This window comes from Sorex araneus, chromosome 2 (genome assembly GCF_027595985.1).
Source record: "Sorex araneus isolate mSorAra2 chromosome 2, mSorAra2.pri, whole genome shotgun sequence".
Classification (NCBI taxonomy): Eukaryota; Metazoa; Chordata; class Mammalia; order Eulipotyphla; family Soricidae; genus Sorex; species Sorex araneus.
This window is the reverse complement of record NC_073303.1, coordinates 237,211,392-237,233,517: the sequence shown is the minus strand read 5'-3', so window position 1 is coordinate 237,233,517 and position 22,126 is coordinate 237,211,392. Positions and strand designations below refer to the sequence as shown.

Below are 22,126 nucleotides of genomic sequence, written 5' to 3'. Positions count from 1 at the left end.
CTGCCCTGCAGATTGAGGACGGCGTCGGGAAGGCCAGTCTCTCCCGGAAGGTCTTGCTGGACGGGGTGCAACCCTCGGATGCCAACGCTCTGGTGGGAAAGTCCTTGTATGTGTCAGTCACCGTCATCCTGCAGTCAGGTGAGACCTAGTCTGATGGGGGAGGCCCAATTACCACCACTGTGGTCCTGTCTGAGGGGGGAGGCCAAGTTACCACCACGTGGCCCAGTCTGAAGAGACCCGCAGCCCACCATGTGGCCCAGTCTGAGAAGGAAGGACTATTACCATCATGTGATCTAATCTGAGGGGGGAGGCCAGTATCATCTAGCCTGTGGTCTAGCCTGAGGAGAAAGGTTTAGACCACCACATGATCCAGTTTCTGGAGGGAGGTCACCTTGAAGTCTAGTCTGAGGGTGGTAGACCAATAACCATGTGGTCTAGTCTGAGCAAGGAGGCTCAGTCCACTGTGTGGCCCACTCTGAGAAGCATGTGGTCTAATCTGAGGGAGGAGGCCCAATACCCTCATAGGACTCAGTCAAAGGGGACCTTAGTATCCTTATCTAGTCAGTCAGAGGGTTGAGGAGAGTGGGGAGGCCCACTCACAGCACATGATCCATTCTGATGGCGAGGGCCCAGGCTGAGGGGGAAGATTTAAAGTGAAGAGAGACTCAGTCTCGGGGGTAGAGCGATAGCACAGCGGATAGGGCATTTGCCTTGCAAGCGGCCAACCCAGGTTCGATTCCCAGCATCCCATATGGTCCCCTGCGCACCATCAGGAGTAATTCCTGAGATAAGAGGCAGGAGTAACCCCTGAGCAGTGCTGGTGTGACTCCCCCCCCCAAAAAAAAAAGACTCAGTCTGAGGAAGGTGGCTTAATCTAAAGGGGGAGGCTCGGTCTGAGGGAGGAGGCCCCCAGCATGAAGGTGGGCTCCATCTGAGGGGGGCAGACAGGGACGCCTGGCCCTGAGGGGTGTCGGGGCAGCCCATCCTCACAGCCATCCGCCTCAGGCAGCGACATGGTGGAGGCAGAGAGTGACCGGATCCCCATCGTCGACTCCCCTTACAAGATCCACTTCACCAAGACCCCCAAGTACTTCAAGCCTGCCATGCCCTTTGACCTCATGGTGAGAACCCAGGCTGGCCGCCCCTCCTTGCACTCCCTGCACATCGGGCTCACCTAAACCTCCTGGTGGCCGCTCCCCTCACACAGGTGTCCGTGACCAACCCTGACGGCTCCCCCGCGGTTCGCGTGCCCGTGGTGACAGAAGGATTCAATAACGTGCAGTCTATCACTGGGGAAGACGGTGTGGCCAAGCTGAGCATCAACACGCGCAAGACTCAGGACCCCCTGACCATCACCGTGAGTGTCTCTCCAGCCTCTGACCAGTTCTCCTCAGCTCCAGGGGGCGTGACTGGGGCGTGGCTATGGGTGAGGGGCGTGATTGGGCGTGGTTACGGGTGAGGGGCGTGGCTGGGCGTGATCACTGGTAAGAGTATGACTGGGGAGTGAGGATGGCCGAGGGGCGTGGTTATGGGCGTGGCGTGGCCGTGAATGTGTGGGCGTGGTCTGTTGAGAGGCAGTGGAAGTAATGGTGGGCATGGTCTGCTGTGTGGGCGTGGTCATGCTCAGTTGGGCGGGCTGAACTGGGGTGGGACTGGGGTGTGGTGGTTGTGACTTGGCTGGATGCTCTGCCCATGGCTCCCGCCCCTCCCCCCACCGCCTTCAGCACAGGTGTTCCAGGAAGGAGCCCTGGGTTTGCATCCAAGCCCCCTGGGTCATCCAGGACCCTACCCCTGGTCTCAAAACTTCTCTTTCATCTGTTCAACTCCGCTGATGTCTGCGCAGTGTAAGAGGGTAGAACGCAGATGTCCTGAGGCAGCTACTGGGACAGCTGTGCAGGGTGTCTGTCTTTTGTTTTAGCCTCCCAAGGGCCACCAGAGTCCCCTGGTGGTGCTCATGGGTCCATGTGGCGCTGGGAGTGAAATTGAATACCCCACGCACACTCAGCAAGCACTTTCCCATCCTTCCATGAAATGATTTTGTCTTATTATTTTAATGTATTATCATTAAGGTAGCTACAAGTGTGTTAAGGCTTAACCACCACCACAAAAGTGCCCTTGCAGTCTAGTCCTTTTTTCTTTTTTTGCATTTTGGGTCACACCCAGCAATGCACAGGGGTTACTCCTGGCTCTACACTCAGGAATTACTCCTGGTGGTGCTCAGGGGACCATATGGGATGCTGGGAATGGAACCCGGGTCGGCCGTGTGCAAGGCAAATGCCCTACCCGCTGTGCTATTGCTCCAGCCCTTGCAGTCTAGTCTTTTGCCCGCTCTCCCCCACTATCTGAAAATTGGTTTTGTATTTTTGTATTCCACCTAGACCATATGCCTTAACTTACCCTCTCACTATCTCTCCTGAATCCTAGGAACCTATTTTTTTCTTTCCTTTTTTTTTTTTTTTTTTGGAAAGGGGAGGGTTGGAGCCACACCTGACAGAGCTAAGGGCTTATTCCTAGCTCTGCATTCAGGGATCAGTCCTGAAGGGGCTCAGGGGACCTTATGGAATGCTGGGACTAAACCTGGGTTGGCTTCATAAAAGGCAAGCACCTTCACCGCTGTACTACTTCTTCAAACCTGACACACTGTCACTGTCACTGTCATCCCGTTGCTCATCAGTTATGTTTGAGCGGGCACCAGTAACGTCTCTCATTGTGAGACTTATTGTTACTGTTTTTGGCATATCCAATACGCCATGGGGAGCTTGCCAGGCTCTGCCGTGCAGGCAAGATACTCTCGGTAGCTTGCCAGGCTCTCTGAGAAGGGCGGAGGAATCGAACCCAGGTCAACTGTGTGCAAGGGCAATGCCCTACCCACTGTGCTATCATTCCAGCCCCTAATATTACTTTTTACAATGTTTGTATTGGGAATCTGTTGTTTAAAATTCGGTCAATCATGGCTTCTCTTTCACATAATTCCAACACCACACTCATTACCATACTTTTTGTTTGTTTTGGGTTGTTTTTAGGGGGGGGTCACACCTAAGGATACTCAGGGGTTAGTCCTGGCTCTGCACTCAGGAATAATTCCTGGTGGTGCTTGGGAGAGGGCATAAGGGGTGGGTGCCAGGTATTGAACCCAGATCAGGCCTGTGTAAGCCAAGCACCCTTCCCACTGTACAATCTCTCCAGCCCCTAGTTTGTTTGGGGGTCTTACCGGGCAGTGCTCGGGGTTTTTACTGATTCTGCACTCAGGAATCACTCCTGGCGGGGATCAGGGGCCCCTACAGCGTGCCAGGGATTGCCAGGGTGCCATAGCTAAGTCAGCTGTATGTGAGGTGAGCTCCCACCCCGCTGTGCTGGCTCTCTGATGAGCAATTCCTCCTGGTGGTGCTGGGGAGACCATATGGGATGCGGGCGATCAAACCTGGCCATATACAAGGCAAACAAACACCTTCCCCACTTTACTATAGTTCTGCCCCCCCAAGGCTCCAGCAAAACTTTTTTTTGGGGGGTCACACCTGGAGATGCAGAGGGGTCACACCTGGCTCATACATTCAGGAATGACTCCTGGCAGTGCTCGGGGGACCCTATGGGATGCTGGGAATCGAACCTGGGTCAGCTGCGTGCAAGGCAAACACCCTATCCATTGTGCTACTGCTCCAGGCACACCTCCTCACCCCCCGCACACACACACACACACACACACACACACACACATTTTGAATGTCTAATCATTGTCACTTGGGAAAACCCTTTTGCTGTCCTGGTTCAGGTGCGCACACAGAAGGACAGAATCCCCAGGGAAAAGCAAGCGGTGAACACCATGCACGCCCAGCCCTACAAGACCCAAGGCAACTCCAACAATTACCTCCACCTCTCGGTGCCCCGCTTGGAGCTCCAGCCAGGGGAGATGATCAATGTCAATTTCCATGTGCGCACGGACCCCGGCCTGGAAAACAGGATAAAATACTTCACCTACCTGGTTTGTGACTCCCTCGTTCCTGCCCCAAGGCATCTCCCTCCCACATCTAAGACTCTCACCCCTACCCCCACCCCCAACTGTCCCCCAGGTCATGAGCAAGGGGAAGCTGATGAAGGTGGACCGGCAAGTGCGACAGGACGGCCAGGATCTGGTGGTGCTGCAGATGGAAATCAATAAAGACTTCATCCCCTCCTTCCGCCTGGTGGCCTATTACACCCTCATTCGGGCCGACGGGAACAGGGAGGTGGTGGCTGATTCCGTGTGGGTGGATGTCAAGGACTCATGCATGGGCACCGTGAGTGCGTCACCCTCCCTGAGTCTCCCTTCCCCTCTCCCTCCCCCACCCGGCCCTCTCCCTCTCTCCCCATCTCTCCCTCTTCTCCTTCCCTCTCATCCCCTTTCCCTGTCTCTCTCCCTCTCTCTTCCTCATGGATGGATGGGTGCATGGATGGATGGATGGATGGATGGATGGATGGATGGATGGATGGATGGATGGATGGATGAATGGATGGATGGATGGATGGATAAGTAGACAATTAATAAGAAGATGGACAAGATGGATGGGAGAGATGGATGTGTGACCGGATGGATGAACAAGTGGACCATTCATGAATGGATGGGCAGACAAATGGGTGGAGAGATGGATGGGTGGATGGAGAGATGGATGGAAGGATGGATGGACGAAGGATAGGCAGGTGGATGAGTGAATTGGTGGTTAGAGGGATGGATGGATGAACAGATGAGCAGACAAATGAATGGATGAATGGATGAGTGGATAATGAATGATCGTTAATGTACAATCGAGTGGATGGATGGACAGATGGATGTGTGGATGGGTGATTAGAAGGATGGATGGGGAGAAATCCTGTTGAGTACAAGAATGTGAGGGCTTGATCTGTTTGGCCATGCATCAGTGACCAGAAATATGCCATAGGAACTGAACCTGGGTTTCCAGGAAGGCGCCGGCTCGGTCTCCCTCACGCATCGCTGTGCTCAGAGTCTGAATTCCTGGGATCCCTCCCTCTGCTGTCCACTGGGGCGGTCTGCAGCTAAACTGATCTGAAGCAGATGCAAGGAAGCCATTGGCTGACCCATGTCCTTCTCATCCCCTGTTCTCTGTCTGCCCCTGTCACCATCTGAAGTTCTTCCTGCATTCTCCCCACTTCCCATTCCCTCCTTCCACTCTCCTATGCTCAACCCCACCCCTCAATCCCCCCAAAAAAAACACTGGCCAAGAGGCTGACTTCTCCCTCCTGCCCCTCTGATCTCTGCGTAGCTGGTGGTGACAAGTAGCAGGAGTGAGGACAAGCAGAAGGTGTATGAGCCGCAGCAGCAGCTGAACCTCAAGATAGAGGGAGATAAAGGGGCCCGCGTGGGGCTGGTGGCCGTGGACAAGGGCGTGTTCGTGCTAAATAAGAAGAACAAGTTCACTCAAAGCAAGGTAGGTCCCTGTCCCCTGGCACATCACCCCCACCCCTACCCCAGATGGCAGAAGCAATGGGATGGCATTGGGCAAGCTGATGATGACATGGGCTAGGAGTGAGTTCACAAGGCCAGTGTGGGGTGAAGTCTGGGTTCAGAAGGCTAATATGGGGGCGCTGGAGCGATCGTACAGGGATTACATCGCTTGCCTTGCAGGCAGCTGATCCTGCTTTAGGTCCGCGACATCCCCTATGGTTCCCCCGAGCACCACTAGAAGTGATTTCTGAGCGCAGAGCCAAGAGTGGCCCTTGAGCATCGCCGGGTGTGCCGCGCCCCCCCCCCCAAAAAAAAAGAGAGAAAATATGAACCAGAGAATTGGTACTTGCTTTGCATTGCGTGCAGCTGAGGGAATTCCATCACCAGCACTGCATGATCTCCGGAACACCACCAGGGGACGCTCCTGAGCGCAGAGCCAGGAATAGCCCCAGAGCACCGCTGAGTGTGGCCCCCCAACCAAAATAAAATAAAGAGGGACGATGGGGGCTGGAGCAGTAGGACAGCGGGGAGGGTACTTTGCCTTGCATGTGACTGACCCGGGTGTGACCTCCGGCATCCCGTATTGTCCCCGGAGCACCTCCAGGAGTGATCCCTGAACACAGAGCCAGGAGGAGCCAGCCCTGAGCATTGCCAAGTGTACCCCCCTGGCCCTCCCCCAAAGAAGAAACTATGTGAGGTCAAGGGCCCACGCTGGGGACACTCCAACGATGCGGGGTGGGCGGAGTGTGGGTAGGTGGACTGGCCAGTGGGGCGACTAGTCATGGCCGCACCCCCTGCGCCCCGCAGATCTGGGACATCGTGGAGAAGGCGGACATCGGCTGCACCCCCGGCAGCGGGAAGGACTATGCGGGGGTCTTCGCGGATGCAGGGCTGTCCCTCAAGACCGACAAAGGCCTCCAGACGACCCACAGGACAGGTGAGGGCTGGGGCTGGAGTGATAGCACAGCGGGTAGGGAGTTTGCCTTGCACGCGGTGGACCCGGGTTCGATTCCCAGCATCCCATATGGTCCCCTGAGCACCGCCAGGGGTAATTCCTGAGTGCAGAGCCAGGAGTGACCCCTGTGCATCGCCGGGTGTGAGCAAAAAAAAATAATAATAATAAGGACAGGTGAGGGGCTCTCCCGGGGGCGCTGCCTCCGCCTTCTGTCTAGCTCCCGGTCGCCTCCGCCGGTTGTTCCTCGCGGTGGCGCTCGGGCGCTCGGCCCTGCCTGAGCCTTGTCCTGTCCCCAGATCCCGAGTGCCCCAAAGTGGCCGCCCGCCGCCGGCGCTCCGTGCAGCTCATGGAGAAGAGGACGGACAAAGGTGGGTGCCCACCCGCCCGCCCTGCCGGGGTCCCCCCCCTGCCCGCCCGGGCGCGAGGCTGAGCCCTGCGCCCTTGTCCGCAGCCGGCCAGTACAAGGACAAGGAGCTGCGGCGCTGCTGTGAGGACGGCATGCGGGTGAACCCCATGGGCCACAGCTGCGAGCGCCGCATCAAATACATCCTGCATGGCCGCAAGTGCTCGGACGCCTTCCTCGACTGCTGCCGCTACATCACCCGCCTGCGCCAGGAGCTGGCGCGCCAGAGGCCCCTGGGCCTGGCCCGCAGTGAGTCTGCGTGCGCGCGCCTCGGGCTGGGCATGGGGCCTCGGGGAGGAGAGGAGAGCCCGTCTGAGGGGGGAGGGCCTGTCTGAGGGAGGAGGCTCAAGGACGAGGCTGTGTCTGAGGGAGGAGCCTGTGTCTGAGGTCCTCTCTGAAGGAGGAGGCTGAGGGAGGAGGTCGAGTCTGAGGGAGGAGACCATGTCTGAGGTCCTGTCTGAAGGAGGAGGCTGTGACTGAGGCTGTGTCTGAGGTCCTGTCTGAAGGAGGAGCCAGGTCTGAAATCCTGTCTGAAGGAGGCAGCCATGTCAGAGGGAGGAGGCCCTGTCTGAGGAAAGAGGCCCAGTCTGAGGAGGAAGCTAAAGAGCAAGCCATGTCTAAGAGAGGAGTCCCTGAGGAAGGAGACTGTGTCTAAGAGAGAAGGCCCTGTCTGAGGGAGGAGGCTATCTGAGGGAGGAGGCCCTCCGGGCTATCTGAGGGAGGAGGCCCTATCTGAGGGAAAATGAGTCTCTGTCTGGGAGGGAGGGCGGGTGTCTGAGGGAAGAAGTCCTATCAGTGGGAGGAGGCCTTACCACAGGAAGAGGCCCTGTCTGAGTAAAGAGACCCTCCTCAGGGGAAGAGGAGGTCTGTCTGAGGAGGGAGAACTGTGTCTGAGGGAAACTGTCAGAGGGAGGAGCCCTAGGAGGGTTGACTGAGGAAAGAAGTCCTATCAGAGGGAGGATGCCCTGTCTAAGGAGGGAGGAAGCTGTGTCTGAGGGAAGAAGCCCTGTCAGAGACAGGAGGGCTCTCTGAGGCTACAGGAGCCTCTTGTCTGAGGAAGGAGGCCTTATATGAGAAGAGAGGCTATCCCTATCAGAGGGAGGAGACTCTATCTGAGGAAGAAGGCCCCATCTGTGGAAGAAAAAGGCCCCGTGCCTGAAGGAGGACGCTCTGAGGGAGGAGGAGGCCGTTGGGGGCTGGAGCATCACCCTCACGGAACCCTCAGACCCTTCCCGGGAGTAGTTCCTGCATCAGAAAAAGACCCAGAGCAAATTACTCGTAGCCTTTTCCTGATGGGTCTCCGGCACCCTTTGGTCTGTCTAAACTCGAGCGTGTCTCTCACTCTGTCTCTGACGTTTACATGATTTCATGGGTTGTTACCAATCCCACGCCCCATCAGGGTGTGTATGTTGCCTCACATGATCATACTTAGGTTTTGCCTTTGAGTAAGCGTGGGTGTGATCTTAACACATTCCCCCCCCCACAAAAAAAAAAGATGATTTCCTAGTAACTATATAGCTTGGAACCCTTCTGAGGTCTAGAGATAAATAACTCAGGGGCCTTCAGGGGAAGGGGGCGGGGATGGGGCTCTATAGGCCAATGGGCTTCTCTTTCCCAGGCGACCTCGATGAAGACATAATGCCAGAAGAGGATATCGTTTCTCGATCCCAGTTCCCGGAGAGTTGGCTGTGGGTCATAACTGAGAAGTTGGAGGGACCAGAGAAAAATGGGTAAGTCCCCGGACAGCCCCACTTCAACCGTCCTTCAAGCCACTTCCTCTCAGCACACCAGTTAAAACCATTTGCCTCTCGCCCAGAATTCCCTAGATTGAATCAGCTCATTTGCATACATCCCAACCCGGCCCCGAGGCCCCCGACACACACACACACACACACACACACACACACACACACTGAATCATTTCATTTGTACTGTACATACAATGTAATGTGTATGGATTTGAATGAGTATATATCCCTCAAACCTCGTTCCGAGAAAGGTTCATTTTGTTGGCATGCACCCCCCAGGCCCAAAACTGGGTCATTTATTTTGTATAGACCTTGACCTTGGGCTGGAGCAATAACACAGCGAGTAGGGTGTTTGCCTTGCATGTGGCAGACCCGGGTTTGATTCCTCCGTTCCTCTCAAAGAGCCCGGCAAGCTACCGAGAGTGTCCGGCCTGCACGGCAGAGCCTGGCAAACTCCCCGTGGCATATTTGATATGCCAAAAACAGTAACAACAAGTCTCACAATGGAGACATTCCTGGTGCCCCCTCGAGCAAATCGAAGAACAACAGGATGACAGTGATACAGATACCTTGACCCCACCCCATTTTATTTGACATACACCTGATCTCTCAGATTGGCTCATTTCTTTTGCATGTACCCCTGAGGATCTTTTCTTCAGGAAAATCATAACCTCACTTAGAAAAAGCAGAGACTGGACCACACGCTGGCTCCTCCCTTTGTCTCCTGGAACTCTCCTTTGCTCTCTTTTACTCCCTTACCGCCCCCCCGCACCACTAATGCCTTCCAACTTCCCCTTCCTTCCCATCCAGAGTCTCTACTAAGCTTATGAACATATTTTTGAAAGATTCCATCACCACCTGGGAGATACTGGCCGTGAGTCTGTCAAAAACTAAAGGTGAGAGAAATGTGTCTGGGTCATCAGGAGAAAAGTTGCCCCCAACTCCCTCCCCAGCCTACCCCAGGGACTTTGCTCATCCATCCTAGCACTGTTGCATTTCATTGGTGGCATGTACCTTGTCCCCCACCCCCCACCCTGTGACTGCAGAGGCAGCAGAGTGTAGACAGTAAGTAACACAGTCCACTCTTTTTTGGGGGGGAGGGCATACACTAGCGCTCAGGGATCACTTCTGATGGGGCTCGGGGACTTTGTGGGGTGCTGGGGATTGAACCTAGGTCAGCCATACGCATGGCAAATGCCTTCCCCACTGCACTTGCTGGCGCCACTGATTTTCTTAAAAGTTTTTATTTGGGGGCCACACCTTGTGGTGCTCCTGAGGGGCTATTCTTAGCCCTTTGAATATTAAATCGTGTGTGTGTGTGTGTGTATGTGTGTTCCTGGGGGGTGAACCCAGGACCTCACACATGCAAGGCAAATGCTCTCTCGCTGAGCTACATCTCAAACCCATTTGGGAAGCAGGTCATATGCAGGGGTGCTCAGGGCTTACTCCTGGCTCTGTGTCCAAGGATCACTCCTGGCACTGCTGGGGGACCAAATGGGGTAATGGGGACTAAACCCTGTTGGACAGATGCAAGGCAATTACCCTCCCCACTGTAATATCCCTCTAGCTCCACATCCATTAAAAAACTTTTTTAAGCATCCAAGGTTAAAAGAAAGAAATAATAATTTATGCCTGTAGTTCAACTATGGACTAGAGCGGGTAGGGCATTTGCCTTGCACGTGGCCGACCCAGGTTCGATTCCTCCATTTCTATTGGAGAGCCCGGCAAGCTACCAAGAGTATCCTGACTACACGGCAGAGCCTGGCAAGCTACCCGTGCCGTATTCAATATGCCAAAAACAGTAACAACTAGTCTCACAATGGAGATGTTACTGATGTCCGCTCGAGCAAATCGATGAACAACAGGACAACAGTGCTACAGTTCAACTAAATGAGTATTGACATCCGTAACTACCCTGAATTGCTCACAGCAAACTGGAGTCATCATAAGCTTTAACTGTGTATGGGGACGGGGAGAGGAGTGGGGTAACACCCTCAGGGGCCACTCTGGACGCTGTCCTCAGAGATTGTGCCTGGCTTTGCTCTGGGTGTCACATCTTCAAACCTTGCACTCAGCCTTTGCGCTCTTTTGAGCCCATGTCTCTGTGTTTCAGTTTAAATTGTAGTTAACTAAAGGCTACAGCCATAGTACAGCGGGTAGGGTGTTTGCCTTGCATGCAACCAACTGGGATTCAATTCCCAGCATCCCATATGGTCCCCTGAGCACCGCCAGGAGTGATTCCTGAGTGCAGAGCTTGGAGTAACCCAGAAAGGAAGAAAAAAAAGAAGAATGCTGGAGTTGCAACTGTTCCCCAGGTTGACAAGAAACCCCAAGAACCTCAGAATGGCAGGATCTGGGACCTCCCCCCCTCTCTCACTCACTCACACACACACACACACACACACACACACACACACACACAGTTGAATGAATTCTGTCCCCACCCATCCATCCTACCAACCACCGACCCCTGATTGGATTTGCACCCGACAGGGATCTGCGTGGCTGACCCCTTTGAGGTCACCGTGATGAAGAAGTTCTTCATCGACCTACGGCTCCCCTACTCGGTGGTACGCAACGAGCAGGTGGAAATTCGGGCCATTCTTTACAACTACCAGCCATCTGACTCACTCAAGGTGGGTCACTGCAGGGGAGAGGAAAGAGGCTTGGGCGGGGCTTGGGTCAGGGCGGGGCTTGAATGAAGGGCGGGGCTTAGGAGGAGAGGCGGGGAGGGGTAGGAGGGAGGGGACATGCATGTGCACATAGGGCAGGGGCGGGACTTGAACGGAGGGCGGGATTTGGGTGGGGGCGGGGCTTAGGAGGGGAGGCGGGGCTTGGACAGAGGAAAGACTCGGGCAAGGGGCGGGAGCTTGACATTGTCTCCGCCCCGTTTCTGCAGGTAAGAGTGGAGCTGCTCTACAATCCAGCCTTCTGCAGCATGGCCACCGCCAAGAAGCGCCACCAACAGACCCTGGTTATCCCGGCCGCATCCTCGGTGGCTGTCCCTTTTGTCATCGTGCCCTTGCAGATTGGCCTCCAGGAGGTGGAAGTCAAAGCTGCTGTCTATCACCACTTCATTTCTGATGGTGTCAGGAAGACCCTGAAGGTTGTGGTGAGTCCTTCAGGTCCCCTGTCGGCCCTCCACTTGCCTGTGCATCCTACGTCACCATCCTGATCAGAGGTCCCATCTCTGGGGTTCCAAGAACTGCACCCACTTAGAGAATTGAGGAGATCTGGGAGTTCAGAAGCAGGGACTGGACTTAAGTGAACTAAGGGCCACTTCTCTGGGCATGGCATTTTAGGGGGCAGCCCCAAAGCTATAAATAACAAAAACGTTGGGGTATAGGCCTGGAGTGCTAATACAGAGAGTAGGATGCTTGCCTTGCACGTGGCCAACCTGGATTCCATCCCTGGCAGCCCATATTGTTCCTCGAGTCCAGCAGGAGTGATTCCTGAGTACAGAGCCAAGAGTGCCCTGTGCACCGCCAGGTGTACCCCTAGTTTGAGTGGCTCTTGTTCTCAGTCTTTGAACCACCCAGCCATGTTCTAAGACTACTCCCAGCTTGCTGCAGATGGTTGTGGGGGGTGTTGGGGGCAGGGGGCAAAGGGGTCACTCCAGCAGTGCCTGAGAACCATGCAGACTCAAGCCTCCCACATATGAAGCGTGCACTCCAACCCGCTGAACTTTCCGACCCCGTCATGCATTTCTAAATGCTGTTAATTCGTGCAACATCTAAGGAACTCAGTGTAGGTATTTGCCACCCAGAAAGCTGAGGGTTGAGAGATCAAGTGAGAACTTCCCAACCACACAGCCAGAGAGGACAGAGGCTCTCTCATCCAGGCCAAAGCCCCCAGTGCAGAAGGACACCACTGAGAAGCCACCCAGTTGGTTGCATGCAAGGCAAACACCACTGAGAAGACACCACTGAGAAGTGTGTGTGTGTGTGTGTGTGTGTGTGTGTCCTTTGATCCATCCGATCTCCCTACCCTTGTGCAGCCGGAAGGAATCAGAGTCAACAGAACTGTGGCCGTTCGTACGCTGAATCCGGAAATCCTGGGCCAAAGTGAGTCCAGCCCCTCTACCCACCAGGGGACCTGGGAGAGATGGGGCACAGGGTCTGAGGGGGCAGGTGCCACTGTATGTCTCCCATTCGGCCGGTAGATGGCGAGCAGAGAGAGGAGATCCACGCCCTAGATATCAGCGATCAAGTGCCAGATACTGATCTGGAGACCAGCATCCTTCTACAAGGTAAGGTGCACTTGTCCTTGACCTGAGGGTTTGTCACAACGTGGGAGCCATGGGGGCAGTCCCAAACGTCCTTCCTGCTCCCACCCCACCTGTTGATCGAGTGGGGCGGGGGCTGTGGTTGAGTGCGTCCACCTGGCCGGCTGCAGGGAACCCCGTGGCCCAGATGACGGAGGATGCTATCGACTCGGAGCGGCTGAATCACCTCATCGTCACTCCCTCTGGCTGCGGTGAGCAGAACATGATCGGCATGACACCCACCGTCATCGCTGTGTATTACCTGGACAGCACGGAGCAGTGGGCCAAGTACCCTCTGGAGAAGCGGACGCAAACCGTAGAACTCATCAAGAAAGGTGCGTCCCTCTGCCCTGCCCATCACTTTGGGGAGACCCGCGGCCCCTGCTACGCACACGCACCTATTGTCTCTATGAGCCTCTTGCCTAAGGCCCTGGCCCCACGGAGGCTCTTCCCTCTATGAGCCTCCAGTGTGAATGCCACTCTCCCTGAGACCCCACCCTCGCTGGGCCACGCCCTCACCGAGGCTCCTCCCCTCTGAGTTCCTGTGGGCCCCGCCCTCCCTGGACCACGCCCCACCATGCCACGCCCCACTGAGCCCCGCCCTCCCTGAGACACCACCCTCCCTGGGCCATGCCCTCACTGAGGCTCCTCCCCTCTGAGTCCCTTGTGGGTCACGCCCTCCCTGGGACCACGCCCCTCCGCGGCCACGCCCTCAGGAAGTCCTCTGCATGAGCTCCGCCCTCCCCCTCTTAAACACCCTCTGCCTGCACCAGGCATCCAGTCCCTAACTTGAACCCCTCTCCCCTCCCTTAACTGTACCACCATCCCACAGAAAATCCCTGTTCCTGGAGCCGAGGAGATAGTTCAGCTGGGAGGGCCCTTGCTTTGCACGCAGTTGAACCGGGTTTTATCCTCGGCATCCCATGGTGTCACCTAAGCACTGCCAGGAGTGACCCTTTGAATGCAGATACAGGATTAACCTCTGAGTATTGCCGGGTGTGGCCCAAAAAAAACAAAACGAAAAGAAAGAAAAGAAAATCCTTGTGCCCTCCTTATGCCTTTCTCTCAGGCATATATGACTGAGATCCCCTCCGTGGGAGCCCCCAACCCATTCCCCCAGTTTGCAGTAACCACTCCTCCAGCCACATTTCTTCCTTCCTCCAGGCTATACCCAGCAGCTGACCTACAGACAGAAAAACTCAGCGTTTTCTGCCTTTCAGAGCCGACCTTCTAGCACCTGGTGAGTCCTGAGGTCAGCTGACCCACCTTCAGCCTTACCTCCCCGCCACCACCCACAGACACAGAGAGGGAGTCCCACTTGGGGTGGTGTAGACGAATCTCACTCACATAACCCAGTGCAAATGAACTCCGTCATTCTCAGAGACAAGGCAACCGGCAGAAGCGAGTGGGCAAGTGACATACCAAAACTAAGCTCCATCCCCAGCCCGAGGAAAGGAAGGGAAGCAGGCCCCGCCCCTGTCTCCTGCTCATTGGTTGACTGAGATGGCAGTCTCAGTTTCCTGGAACCGATTGGCTCACACTCTGTGCCCGCCCACAGGCTGACCGCCTATGTGGTCAAGGTCTTCTCTCTGGCCTCCAACCTCATCCCCGTGGACGCCGAGGTCTTATGCGGGGCTGTCAAATGGCTGATCCTGGAGAAGCAGAAGCCAGATGGGGTTTTCCAGGAGGATGCGCCCGTGATACACCAAGAAATGATTGTAAGAGGCAGGATTCCATGCCGGGGCTGGGGCAGGGAGGTACTGCTGTGGGCTTGAGCAGGGAAGCCACTGTCTTCGAGTGATCTTTCAGGCTTTTCTAGCCTCAGAGACTTCCCTCTGTCTTCAGGAGAACCTCCAAGAACCTCCCTCTCCCGAGCCACAGGGCCTTTGCACATGCTCTCCCATCCTCCACCCTCTGCCCTCTTTAAGATTTGAGTCCTGATCAGTCTTCAAAGTGGGGGTTCCATGTGTCATTCTACCCTCTGGCTGAGTGGGTCATACCCCCCCACACACACTCTCCTCTCCTCCTGCACAGCACTCTTTCATTTGTTATCAATTGTGCTTGGGGTGTACTGATTGGTCCCCATGTGTCCCAAGCTCAGGGCAGAACTAGTGCCCAGCATTCAGTCCCAGCATCATTTGCAGGATGGAAGGAAAGATGTGTGGATGGATTATGGATGGAAAGAGGGGTGGGTGGATTGATGGATGTGTGGATTTGTTGGTGGATGGATGGATGGATCATAGATGTATGGGTGTGTGGATATGTGGGTGGATGTATGGATATGTGAGTGGATGAGTGAATAAGTGTGTGGATGGGTATGCAGATGTATCGATGGATAAATGGACAGACAGGCAGGTACATGGATGAATATGGAAAAGTCTGGCCCTCCTGAGAAGACACTAGTAGCAAAGGAGTCCTGCCCCAATCCTGCTGATTCTAGGGGAGGGGGATTTGCATGTTGGGATACCCATGTGTCTTTGTCTTTGTTCCCCGTTTCCCTAGGGTGGCCTCAAGAATGAAGCGGAGAAAGACATGTCCCTCACTGCCTTTGTTCTCATCGCTCTAGTGGAAGCTAGGGACATTTGTCAGGAACAGGTCAATGTAAGTGTCCTCAACGACCCCACCCCGATCTCCCCAGGACACATCTGCCTTAAGAGAAGAAGTATAGCATTCTGGCAATTTCCACATCCCAGTCACAGAGGGGTTCCTAATAATGCTGAATACTTGTTGAGCCAGTAGCCAAGGCCCCACCTTCAGAAAACCCCATATCTGAACTCTTCTGATTATTGTAACAGCCTGGTAGGTAGGTCCTGTGTTTGTCTGTGTGTGCGTGCATGCATATGTCTGTGTGTGTGTGTGTGTGTGTGTGTGTGTGTGTGTGTCCTATACAGTCTTCATTCATTGAGCTGAGCTGGTTCTTTTATGTGGAGAGGGCATACCTGGCGATGCTCAGGTGTTACTCCTGGCTCTGCACTCTGGATTGACCTCCCAGCAGTGCTCGGGGGGACCTCATGGAATGCCAGAGATCGAACCCGGGTCAGCTGTGTGCAAGGCAAACACCCTCCCTACTGTACTATCGCTCCAGACCCTCATTTACTTGGTTCTTTTGTCACATCTGGCAGTGCTCAGTGGCTGTTCCAGCTTCATGCCCACGGGTCACTTCCAGCAGTGGTAGGAGGCTCTACGGTTTTGGGGATCCAACCAGGGGCCCTGACCTTTGACTTATCTCTCTGACCCCATTGACAAATTGATTAGGGCCTCAAAGAAGTGCTCAGTGTGGGTCAGAGAGATAGTACAGTGAAGAGGGCATTTGCCCTGCATGCAGCCAACCCAGGTTCGATCCCCGTCGTCACTCCTGAGCATCGCTGGGTGTGCACCCCCCCAAAAAAAGAAGTGCTCAGGGAACTTAGTAATCATTAAATTTAGAGACTGGCTAATACATTTCCAGAACTTACTTGGGGCAGGAGAGGTCGTTCAATCAGCCTTTAAATCATTGCATATGGTTCCCTGAACATCATTGAGTGTATCTCACCTACCTCCACCACCCTTAAAATTTTGTTTTAATTCAAAACATATTTTTTTTTTGCTTTTTGGATCACACCCGGAATTACCCCTGGCGGTGCTCAGGGGACCATATGGGATGCTGGGAATCAAACCCGGGTGCAAGGCAATGCCCTACCCGCTGTGCTATCACTCCAGCCCCCTCAAAACATAAATTTTGTGAACAAGTTGTTAAATTATTCAGATTTGAAGTTGTTTTTTGGTAGGTTCTGGGCCACACCCAGCTGTGCACGGTGACTCCTGGCCCTGTGGTCAGCAGTTACTCCTGGTGGACTCTGGGTAGCATATGTAGAACTGGATTGGATGTATGTAAGGCACGGTCCCTCCCCCACTGTACTATCACAGAAGCCTGAGATGCTAACACTTGGATAAGAAATATTTCCAGGGACCAGGAAGATAATCCAGCAGGGCAGCTGCTTGCCTTACATGCAACCAACCAGGATTTGATCCCATCATCTCCTGGGGGCTCCCTGAGCACCACCAGCAGTGATTCCTGAGTGCAGATCCAGGAATAAGCCCTGAGCATCACCAGGTGTTGCCCAAAATGAAAACAAAGCAAAATTTAAAAGAATAAGAAGAATTTCCAGGGTTTTCTTTTTTTTAAGTGGTTTTTGTTTATTTATTTTATTTATTTATTTATTTTTTGCTTTTTGGGTCACACCTGGCGATGCACAGGGGTTACTTCTGGCTTTGCACTCAGGAATTACTCCTGGTGGTTCTCAGGGGGCCCTATGCGATGCTGGGAATCGAACCCGGGTTGGCCACGTGCAAGGCAAACGCCATACCGGCAGTGTTATTGCTCCAGCCCCTCCAGGGTTTTCTTGAGCCTGCACGGAGCTAACTCAAGCATGGGCAGGGCCTATAAGTGGACAGACATGGAGAGTATCATGCTGAGTGATATGTGTCAGAAGGAGAGGGACAGATATAGAGTGACTGCGTTATTTTTGTGGGAAATAAAAAAAAATAATGTGAAACTAATGTCCAAGGCCAGGGAAAATGGCTCAGGTCAGCGGTTGATAATGACCATACAGGTGTGGGGGGTGAAGGGTAGTTAAGAGAGAGGAGGAGCCATTGTGACAATGATAGTTAGAAATGATCACTCTGGACAAGAACAAGAACTGAGTGTTGAAAGAAGGTAATGGGATCTACAAGATAACCATTCAGCATCTGTATCACGAAACATAATGCCTAAAACAAGCAAGAGTGAGAGAGAGAGAGAAGCTGGGGACATTGGCATTGGGAAATTACACTGGTGGGGGGATGGGTATTGGAACATTGTCGGACTGAAACCCAATCACGAACATCTTTGTAATGCTGTATTTCATGGTGATTCAATAAAAGTAAAGATTAAAAAAAAAAGAGAGAGTGGGTAGGGCATTTGCCTAGCACACAGCTGACCTGGGTTCGATCCCCAGCATCCCATAGGATCTCCCAAGCACCACCAGGAGTAATCAGGAGCACGGGAGTCAGGGATATCCCCTGAGTACTGTGGGGTGTGACTCAAGAACTAATATTTTTAAAAACGTGCCCATGGGACCAATTCTTTATCACCCCATTTTCGGGGAAATAGCATTGGTACCAAGCCTGGTGTTCTTGGTATATAATCCGGAAGTCTGAGGATTTCTCACTCTCTCTCCTAGAGTTTGGAACAGAGCATAAATAAGGCAGGGAATTTTCTGGAAGCCAACTACCTGAGGTTGAAGAGACCGTACAGCACGGCCATTGCTGGCTACGCCTTGTCTCTCCTGGGCAAATTGGAGGATCCGTATCTGACCAAATTTCTGGACACGGCCACAGGTGAGGGGTGGCTTGGCGGGTGTCGAGAGTCTGGGGAGGGAGGGACTGTGGCCATCCTGTGCCAGCCTGGGACGGGGAACATTTTTAAACCACACAAGGAGGTCTATCGGGGGCGCAGAGTAATAGTACAGCGGGGACGCGCTCGCCTCGCATGCAGCCAACCCAGGTTCGATCCCCGGCACCAGACAGGGTTCCCCTGAGCCTCTGGATCAGGATGGCGACCAACCTCCCTCCTGAATCTGAAAGGCACCACCACAGTCCCGGAGAAAGGAGGAGGAGTCTGGAGGGTTGGGCCCGGGACAAGGAAGGGGTCCGTCCCGAGCTGCAAGGGCTGCTGGGAAATGTAGTTCGTCTTGTGTGCCCCGCGGAGGGGAGAAGGGGCCTTAGAGACCAGCTCTTAGGGATTGCTTGGATAGCTTGGGACAGTGTCTTGCCCTCTGTCATCCTGGCCTCACGCAGCACTAGTTTACTCTAGCGCCTCCCGGTGGCGGGAGAACGCAGGATGCTTTGAGAGATGGAGAAAAGGGAATGCTTCATTTCGGGGTACCGTGGATTGTGCAGGGATCGGGTCAGAACTAACCGGGCATAGGGAAATAAAGCGGTGCTTTAAAGACCGGAGCGATGGCACAGCGGGAAGGGTGCTTGTCTTACACATGGCCATCCAGGATTCGGTCCCTGGCACCCCATGGGGTCCCCGGAGCACTGCCAGGAGTGATCCTTCAGTGCAGAGCCAGGAGTAATTCCTGTGCACTGCCGGGGCTGGCCCCCAAACCAATACATACCTAAGGACTCGTAGGTGACAAAATAATACGGATGGGGCTGGAGCGATAGCACAGATGGTAGGGCATTTGCTTTGCACATGGCCGACCCTGGTTCGATTCCTATCATCCCCTATGGTCCCCCAAGCACCGCCAGGTGTAATGACTGGGTGTGACCCAAAAAGAAAACAAGAAAAGAAGCTGGGCAACTATGCAAGGGCTCCCTTGAATTCACAGGGTGCTGGTTCAAGATAAATGGGTTCAGGGCAATGCGGGGAGAGAGAATGGGGCAGGAGGGGGCAGACTCGGATGTCGGCCCGGGTTCCCGAGGCCCCCCAAAGTCTCCCTTGCTGCTGTCTCCCGGCCAGCCAGAGCTCTGAGGGTGGGGTTGTCTCCGCAGACAAGAACCGCTGGGAGGAGCCGGGCCAGAAGCTCTACAACGTGGAGGCCACGTCCTACGCGCTGCTGGCACTACTGGAAATCAAGGACTTCGATTCGGTGCCCCCCGTGGCGCGCTGGCTTAATGAGCAGAGATACTACGGGGGTGGCTACGGCTCCACCCAGGCAAGTGGCCAAGCAGCCCCCGATACCCGCATCCCCGAGTGCTGTGACCCCCCACTGGTGGCTGGATTCGAACTCAGGCTGGCCACTGCATGCGGAGTCTGTGTTCAAGCCCTTGAGCCATCTCCCCAGACCAAAGCAACCCTGTCTTTATGTGTTTATTTATTTTTAGGGCCACATCCAGCTGTGTTCCGGGCTTACTCCTTTTTAAATTTTTTTTTTTAATTTTGGGGGCTGGAGCGATAGGACGTTTGCCTTGCACGTGGCCGACCCCGGTTCGATCCCCAGTATATCCCATAGGGTCCCCTGAGCACTGCCAGGAGTAATTCCTGAGTGCAAAGCCTGTGCATCTCCGGGTGTGACCCGAAAAGCAAAAACAATTTTTTTTAATTTTATTTTCATGAAGTTGTTCACAATAATTGATCACATTCAATATTTCAACACCAATCCCACCACCATTATTTCAAGTTTTTCCACCACCACCACCACCACCACCACCCAAGCCTGCCCCACAGGCAGATACTAAATAATTTATTTTGTATTGGTTGTTATAAGTAGTATAAAATGTTACATGGCCGCTTTTGCAGCCACGCACTCCTGGAATTCTAAAATTTTAAATATTTGGGGTCCGGAGGCAGCTCTGCAGCATGCCGCTCTCTTTCGAGATTCATTTGTGAGTCTCTGGATCTTGGCCATTAACGAGCTTAAATGGCACCCAGGTGCAGTTCTTGGGTGTGATTGCCAGGAAACCGGAAAGGGTAGGGAGATGGAAGGAGGTCCCCCATCCCCAACTCCATGAAGCCTGGAGTTTTCAGTCACTAGTCCCGAATCCCTAGGTTTTTCAGCGGATTCATCCTCACGCGTGGGGTGTTCAGGGCGAGCCTGTGGAGGTCGGCCTTGAGCACGGCAGCGATTGGGTTCTGGAGGTTTGCGGCTGCATTTGGGGCAGGTGGAGGGACACACCTGCCCCCTCCAAGGTGCCCAGATGAAATTAGCCTGGCACAGGGTGGGGAGACATCTCTGTGGTGTGTTACTCTCTTCTGAGATTCATTTGTGAGTCTCCAGGGTCTACTCCTGGCAGGACTTAGGGGACCCTGTGGGGTGCTGAGGATTGACCATGGGTGCCCTTCTCACTAACAATTCTTTTGGCCCCCAGCAACCCTTTTATTTTGTATTTATTAAGGTTTGTTTGTTTGTTTGTCGTTTTAGTTTTGGTTGGGGGCCACACCTGGCAGTGCTCAGGGTTTACTCCTGGCACTTTGCTCAGGGATCATTCCCAGTGGGGCTCGGGGATCAAACCGAGACCAGCCCCCCGCCCACTGTTCTATCTCTCTAACCCCTACTGATTTATTATTTTTTTTGTATTTTTGTCTTTATTTTTTTTGTTTTGTTTTGTTTTGTTTTGTTTTGCTTTTGGGTCACACCTGGCAGTGCTCGGGGGTTACTCCTGTCTCTGCACTCAGGAATTACCCCTGGCGGTGCTCAGGGGACCATATGGGATGCTGGGAATTGAACCCGGGTCAGCTGTATGCAAGACAAAAAGGCCTTACCCGCTGTGCTATCACTCCAGCCCCTGACTTTTTTGTGGCACCGTGGTTGGCCTCACTCTTCATGACAAGTTTTATGGGTACCATGTTTCCACACCACCCTCTCCACCAGGATGTCAACCTCTCCCGATTGTCCCTGGGTCACCCCATCCCCTCATCCCCTTCCTCCCACTGTCTCAGGATCACGCTATCTACCTCCAGCTCTTGGACTGTGCTAAGCTCAGTTCTGTTGACAGTCTCATGGAAGACCCCCTCGATTTTCTTTGATGTTTAAAAAAATGAAATCACTGTGAGACACAGTTCCAAAGTTGGTCATGACTGGGCTTCAGTCACACAGTGTTCCAACACCTGTCCCTTCACCAATGCCCATTTCAAGCCACCAACATCCGGAGTTTCCCTCCTGTCCCCTGCCCTGATTTTTGGTTGTTTTGTTTTTATTTGGGACCCCATACCCAGCAGTTTTCAGGCTCAATTCCTGCCTCTGCACTCAGGGATCACTCCTGGCGGGACTCAGGGGTTCCTATGGGGTGCTGGGGATTGAACCCAGGAAAGCCACGTGCAAGGCAAGTGCCCTCCCCTCTGTCCTATCACTCCGTCCCTGGGTCTTTTTTAATTGTTGTTTGAGGGCCACACCCGGCAATGCTTAGGTGTTACTCCTGGCTCCAAGCTCAGAAATCACTCCTTACTGTGCTCCGGGTACTGGGGATCGAGCCAGGATCTGGTTCGTGCAAGACAGGCGCCCTCCCTGCTGTTCTGTCGCCCCGGCCCCGGCCCTGCATCTCATCCTTAACCCTCCCTGATGGCTTCCAGGATTCACCCTCAGCACCCCCACCCTGAACCTCAGCTCCCCTCATCCACACATCCTACCCACTCTCCTAGTCTCCCACCTCACCCCTGCCTCTCTCTCTTTCCGGTGGGGTGCAGGCCACCTTCATGGTGTTCCAAGCCTTAGCCAGGTACCAGGAGCAGGTGGCTGACCACAAGGACCTGGACTTGGATGTGGCCATCAACCTGCCCAGCCGCAACTCCCAAATAAAGCACCGCATCGTCTGGGACTCTGCCAGTCTCCTGCGCTCCGCGGAGGTAGGTAGAGAC

General features: G+C 54.1%; 1 protein-coding gene across 1 annotated transcript in view; it reads left to right on the top strand.

Annotated features, from left to right (window-relative positions):
* Positions 1-22,126, top strand: part of LOC101550987 (complement C3-like) — a 33,482-nt gene that overhangs the window by 5,629 nt on the left and 5,727 nt on the right. Inside the window, exons 9-30 of the mRNA XM_055126353.1 lie at positions 12-138; positions 1,006-1,121; positions 1,208-1,357; positions 3,770-3,979; positions 4,068-4,274; positions 5,256-5,420; positions 6,245-6,374; positions 6,689-6,760; positions 6,844-7,044; positions 8,414-8,525; positions 9,354-9,439; positions 11,037-11,179; positions 11,443-11,655; positions 12,541-12,607; positions 12,706-12,792; positions 12,939-13,142; positions 13,972-14,047; positions 14,366-14,525; positions 15,310-15,408; positions 18,009-18,165; positions 19,324-19,487; positions 21,956-22,114. Of these exons, the coding sequence (XP_054982328.1) occupies positions 12-138; positions 1,006-1,121; positions 1,208-1,357; positions 3,770-3,979; positions 4,068-4,274; positions 5,256-5,420; positions 6,245-6,374; positions 6,689-6,760; positions 6,844-7,044; positions 8,414-8,525; positions 9,354-9,439; positions 11,037-11,179; positions 11,443-11,655; positions 12,541-12,607; positions 12,706-12,792; positions 12,939-13,142; positions 13,972-14,047; positions 14,366-14,525; positions 15,310-15,408; positions 18,009-18,165; positions 19,324-19,487; positions 21,956-22,114 (3,105 nt within the window). The remainder of the gene's footprint in view (positions 1-11; positions 139-1,005; positions 1,122-1,207; positions 1,358-3,769; positions 3,980-4,067; positions 4,275-5,255; positions 5,421-6,244; positions 6,375-6,688; positions 6,761-6,843; positions 7,045-8,413; positions 8,526-9,353; positions 9,440-11,036; positions 11,180-11,442; positions 11,656-12,540; positions 12,608-12,705; positions 12,793-12,938; positions 13,143-13,971; positions 14,048-14,365; positions 14,526-15,309; positions 15,409-18,008; positions 18,166-19,323; positions 19,488-21,955; positions 22,115-22,126) is intronic.